The following is a 6416-nucleotide window of genomic DNA, read 5'->3' as shown; positions in this document are numbered from 1 at the left end:
CATAGATTCCACACACACAGACACATACACGAATGCATGCACACACTCACACACGCCCTATCCTTCTGTCTGAGCCAAAGCTACATCCTTTAATCCCGTTTGTCAGAACAAGGTATTTCCGATGTGGATTACGGTGGTGGTTTATACCATAGTTCCTCCTCCCTCTCTGCACCAATCTCCCGCTGATATGATTCAGGGAGGCATTAGTACCATTTCATCTCTAATCTCTATTTTGTATGAGACGTGATTCATGTGATGATTTGAGGCACTGCTTGTTAACGGTTGGAATGAGGAATAGGGTTTTAGATCTGAACACGTGAATTACCATAATTTGACAAACTAAAACGGTTACCTGACAGGTCCTCTTTACCGTTGGTCTTAATTTGATAATTACATGGATTTAAATAGATGTGTAAAGGGTTCAAGGTCAGAGTCTGATCAAATATAATGTCTGTCTGGGAGTCCTTTCTTTTAACCTTCTCATTCTCTGAAGGTAATTCTCTTCTCATTCTCTGGAGGTAATTCTCTTCTCATTCTCTGAAGGTAATTCTCTTCTCATTCTCTGAAGGTAATTCTCTTCTCATTCTCTGAAGGTAATTCTCTTCTCATTCTCTGAAGGTAATTCTCTTCTCATTCTCTGAAGGTAATTCTCTTCTCATTCTCAGGAGCTTTCATGAACAACATTTGACTTGTTCAGTGGTTGGGGAACAACACTTGCCTGGTTCAGTGGTTGGGGAACAACACTTGACTTGTTCAGTGGTTGGGGAACAACACTTGACTGGTTCAGTGGTTGGGGAACAACACTTGACTGGTTCAGTGGTTGGGGAACAACACTTGACTGGTTCAGCGGTTGGGGAACAACACTTGACTGGTTCAGTGGTTGGGGAACAACACTTGACTGGTTCAGTGGTTGGGGAACAACACTTGACTGGTTCAGTGGTTGGGGAACAACACTTGACTGGTTCAGTGGTTGGGGAACAACACTTGACTTGTTCAGTGGTTGGGGAACAACACTTGACTGTTTCATGGATTGGGGAACAACACTTGACTGGTTCAGTGGTTGGGGAACAACACTTGACTGGTTCAGTGGTTGGGGAACAACACTTGACTGGTTCAGTGGTTGGGGAACAACACTTGACTGTTTCATGGATTGGGGAACAACACTTGACTGGTTCAGTGGTTGGGGAACAACACTTGACTTGGTCAGTAGTTGGGGAACAACACTTGACTTGTTCAGTGGTTGGAGAACAACACTTGACTGGTTCAGTGGTTGGGGAACACCACTTGACTGGTTCAGTGGTTGGGGAACAACACTTGACTTGTTCAGTGGTTGGAGAACAACACTTGACTGGTTCAGTGGTTGGGGAACAACACTTGCCTGGTTCAGTGGTTGGGGAACAACACTTGACTGGTTCAGTGGTTGGGGAACAACACTTGACTGGTTCAGTGGTTGGGGAACAACACTTGACTGGTTCAGTGGTTGGGGAACAACACTTGACTGGTTCAGTGGTTGGGGAACAACACTTGACTGGTTCAGTGGTTGGGGAACAACACTTGACTTGTTCAGTGGTTGGAGAACAACACTTGACTGGTTCAGTGGTTGGGGAACAACACTTGCCTGGTTCAGTGGTTGGGGAACAACACTTGACTTGTTCAGTGGTTGGGGAACAACACTTGACTGGTTCAGTGGTTGGGGAACAACACTTGACTTGTTCAGTGGTTGGGGAACAACACTTGACTGGTTCAGTGGTTGGGGAACAACACTTGACTGGTTCAGTGGTTGGAGAACAACACTTGACTGGTTCAGTGGTTGGGGAACAACACTTGACTGGTTCAGTGGTTGGGGAACAACACTTGACTGGTTCAGCGGTTGGGGAACAACACTTGACTTGTTCAGTGGTTGGGGAACAACACTTGACTGGTTCAGTGGTTGGGGAACAACACTTGACTGGTTCAGTGGTTGGGGAACAACACTTGACTGGTTCAGTGGTTGGAGAACAACACTTGACTGGTTCAGTGGTTGGGGAACAACACTTGACTGGTTCAGTGGTTGGGGAACAACACTTGACTGGTTCAGCGGTTGGGGAACAACACTTGACTTGTTCAGTGGTTGGAGAACAACACTTGACTGGTTCAGCGGTTGGGGAACAACACTTGACTGGTTCAGTGGTTGGGGAACAACACTTGACTGGTTCAGTGGTTGGGGAACAACACTTGACTGGTTCAGTGGTTGGGGAACAACACTTGACTGGTTCAGTGGTTGGAGAACAACACTTGACTGGTTCAGTGGTTGGGGAACAACACTTGACTGGTTCAGTGGTTGGGGAACAACACTTGACTGGTTCAGCGGTTGGGGAACAACACTTGACTTGTTCAGTGGTTGGAGAACAACACTTGACTGGTTCAGTGGTTGGGGAACAACACTTGACTGGTTCAGTGGTTGGGGAACACCACTTGACTGGTTCAGTGGTTGGGGAACAACACTTGACTGGTTCAGTGGTTGGGGAACAACACTTGACTGGTTCAGCGGTTGGGGAACAACACTTGACTTGTTCAGTGGTTGGAGAACAACACTTGACTGGTTCAGTGGTTGGGGAACAACACTTGACTGGTTCAGTGGTTGGGGAACAACACTTGACTGGTTCAGTGGTTGGGGAACAACACTTGACTGGTTCAGTGGTTGGGGAACAACACTTGACTGGTTCAGTGGTTGGAGAACAACACTTGACTGGTTCAGTGGTTGGGGAACAACACTTGACTGGTTCAGTGGTTGGGGAACAACACTTGACTGGTTCAGTGGTTGGGGAACAACACTTGACTGGTTCAGTGGTTGAGGAACAACACTTGACTTGTTCAGTGGTTGGAGAACAACACTTGACTGGTTCAGTGGTTGGGGAACAACACTTGACTGGTTCAGTGGTTGGGGAACAACACTTGACTGGTTCAGTGGTTGGAGAACAACACTTGACTGGTTCAGTGGTTGGGGAACAACACTTGACTGGTTCAGTGGTTGGGGAACAACACTTGACTGGTTCAGTGGTTGGGGAACAACACTTGACTGGTTCAGTGGTTGGGGAACAACACTTGACTGGTTCAGTGGTTGGGGAACAACACTTGACTGGTTCAGTGGTTGGGGAAGGGAGGGTGATATAAAGGTCAGCCTAATAAAACACTCTGCAGAGAGTTAATCAAAAACACCTCTGGTACAAAGCCTCAGTTGTAAACTTGATCTGTCCTGCTCTCATTCCCTCTTCTAAAAGGTCTGATTGTTTTCCTTTTATCGATCCCTCCATCCCGTCTCCTGAAGACTGAAGAAATAAAATATCTAGACAGAAGGAAACATTTTACATTTAGAAGCAATCTAAGCTATTCTTCATTTGGTGTTCACCTTACAATGTGTTCTTCTGTCTACAGCAGCAAATGAATCCTGCAGCGACAGGAAATGTGATTTATTATGTGGATTATAATTAATAAGACTTCACATTTCCTGTTGCTCCAGGATTATTTTGCTTTTGTAGCAAACTGTCTCAACTTAAGATCCAAAATCTGTATACCCGTGCCGTGTGTCGTGTGTCGTGTTCCGTGTGTCGTGTGTCGTGTGCCGTGTGTCGTGTGCCGTGTGTCGTGTTCCGTGTGCCGTGTTCCGTGTGTCGTGTGCCATGCCGTGTGCCGTGTGTCGTGTGCCGTGTGTCGTGTGCCGTGTGTCGTGTGCTGTGTGTCGTGTGCCGTGTGCCGTGTGCCCTGTGCCGTGTGTCGTGTTCCGTGTGTCGTGTGTCGTGTGTCGTGTGCCGTGTGCCGTGTGTCGTGTTCCGTGTGTCGTGTTCCGTGTGTCGTGTGTCGTGTTCCGTGTGTCGTGTGCCGTGTGTCGTGTTCCGTGTGTCGTGTGCCGTGTGCCGTGTGCCGTGTGTCATGTGCCGTGCCCCGTGTGCCGTGTGTCATGTGCCGTGTGTCGTGTGCCGTGTGTCGTGTGCCGTGTGTCGTGTGCCGTGCCCCGTGTGCCGTGCCCCGTGTGCCGTGCCCCGTGTGCCGTGTGTCATGTGCCGTGCCCCGTGTGCCGTGTGTCATGTGCCGTGCCCCGTGTGCCGTGTGCCGTGCCCCGTGTGCCGTGTGTCATGTGCCGTGCCCCGTGTGCCGTGTGCCGTGTGTCGTGCCCAGTGTGCCGTGTGTCGTGTGCCGTGTGTCGTGCCCCGTGTGTCGTGTGTCGTGTGCCGTGTGTCGTGTGTCGTGTGTCGTGCCCCGTGTGTCGTGTGTCGTGTGCCGTGTGTCGTGTGCCGTGTGTCGTGTGTCGTGTGCCGTGTGTCGTGTGCCGTGTGTCGTGTGTCGTGTGTCGTGTGTCGTGTTCCGTGCGCCGTGTGTCATGTGCACACAGAAGTTTATTCGGCAGCAGCGTAAGGTCTAGCAAAGCTACACATGGTAGACAGAAGCCACCTTTAAAGGAGAACAATAAATTAATTATATATTTTGTTCGGGGCAAATCAAATCTGACACTTTAAAAGTGTAAATTACAAACTTTAGACAGGACACTAGTCTGTCCGACTATACCATCATAACACAAACATCTGCCATTCACCTGTAACCAGGTGAGACACCATCATAACACAAACATCTGTCATTCCCCTGTAACCAGGTGAGACACAATCATAACACAAACATCTGCCATTCACCTGTAACCAGGTGAGACACCATCATAACACAAACATCTGTCATTCCCCTGTAACCAGGTGAGACACCATCATAACACAAACATCTGCCATTCACCTGTAACCAGGTGAGACACCATCATAACACAAACATCTGCCATTCACCTGTAACCAGGTGAGACACCATCATAACACAAACATCTGCCATTCACCTGTAACCAGGTGAGACACCATCATAACACAAACATCTGTCATTCCCCTGTAACCAGGTGAGACACCATCATAACACAAACATCTGTCATTCACCTGTAACCAGGTGAGACACCATCATAACATAAACATCTGTCATTCACCTGTAACCAGGTGAGACACCATCATAACACAAACATCTGCCATTCATCTGTAACCAGGTGAGACACCATCATAACACAAACATCTGTCATTCCCCTGTAACCAGGTGAGACGCCATCATAACACAAACATCTGTCATTCACCTGTAACCAGGTGAGACACCATCATAACACAAACATCTGCCATTCCCCTGTAACCAGGTGAGACACCATCATAACACAAACATCTGCCATTTACCTGTAACCAGGTGAGACACCATCATAACACAAACATCTGCCATTCACCTGTAACCAGGTGAGACACCATCATAACACAAACATCTGCCATTCACCTGTAACCAGGTGAGACACCATCATAACACAAACATCTGCCATTCACCTGTAACCAGGTGAGACACCATCATAACACAAACATCTGCCATTCACCTGTAACCAGGTGAGACACCATCATAACACAAATATCTGCCATTCAGCTGTAACCAGGTGAGACACCATCATAACACAAACATCTGTCATTCCCCTGTAACCAGGTGAGACACCATCATAACACAAACATCTGTCATTCACCTGTAATCAGGTGAGACACCATCATAACACAAACATCTGCCATTCAGCTGTAACCAGGTGAGACACCATCATAACACAAACATCTGTCATTCAGCTGTAACCAGGTGAGACACCATCATAACACAAACATCTGTCATTCACCTGTAACCAGGTGAGACACCATCATAACACAAACATCTGCCATTCACCTGTAACCAGGTGAGACACCATCATAACACAAACATCTGCCATTCACCTGTAACCAGGTGAGACACCATCATAACACAAACATCTGCCATTCACCTGTAACCAGGTGAGACACCATCATAACACAAACATCTGCCATTCACCTGTAACCAGGTGAGACGCCATCATAACACAAATATCTGTCATTCACCTGTAACCCGGTGAGACGCCATCATAACACAAACATCTGCCATTCCCCTGTAACCAGGTGAGACACCATCATAACACAAACATCTGCCATTCACCTGTAACCAGGTGAGACACCATCATAACACAAACATCTGTCATTCAGCTGTAACCAGGTGAGACACCATCATAACACAAACATCTGTCATTCCCCTGTAACCAGGTGAGACACCATCATAACACAAACATCTGTCATTCACCTGTAACCAGGTGAGACACCATCATAACACAAACATCTGCCATTCAGCTGTAACCAGGTCAAATCATCAGTAAATCTGTAAATCTGATTACTTATAATGGTTTTCTGAAAGACTGCAGTGCAGTTTAAAACTTCCTGTAGCTCAGGCCCTGAAGCACGGATATGCAAATTCATGGTACCATTTGAAAGCAAACACTTTAAAGTTTGTGGAAATGTGAAAGGAATGTAGGAGAATATAACACAATAGAT

General features: G+C 47.3%; 1 protein-coding gene across 1 annotated transcript in view; it reads left to right on the top strand.

Moving 5' to 3' along the window:
- The first annotated feature begins 3659 nt into the window (after positions 1-3659).
- LOC129846747 (uncharacterized) overlaps positions 3660-6416 on the top strand; it is a 4518-nt gene continuing 1761 nt past the window's right edge. The window contains exon 1 of the mRNA XM_055914604.1: positions 3660-4359. Within this exon, the coding sequence (XP_055770579.1) occupies positions 3660-4359 (700 nt within the window). The remainder of the gene's footprint in view (positions 4360-6416) is intronic.

The sequence above is a fragment of the Salvelinus fontinalis genome, unplaced genomic scaffold (genome assembly GCF_029448725.1).
Source record: "Salvelinus fontinalis isolate EN_2023a unplaced genomic scaffold, ASM2944872v1 scaffold_0616, whole genome shotgun sequence".
Taxonomy (NCBI): domain Eukaryota; kingdom Metazoa; phylum Chordata; class Actinopteri; order Salmoniformes; family Salmonidae; genus Salvelinus; species Salvelinus fontinalis.
This window is presented reverse-complemented; position numbering and strand designations above follow the sequence as displayed.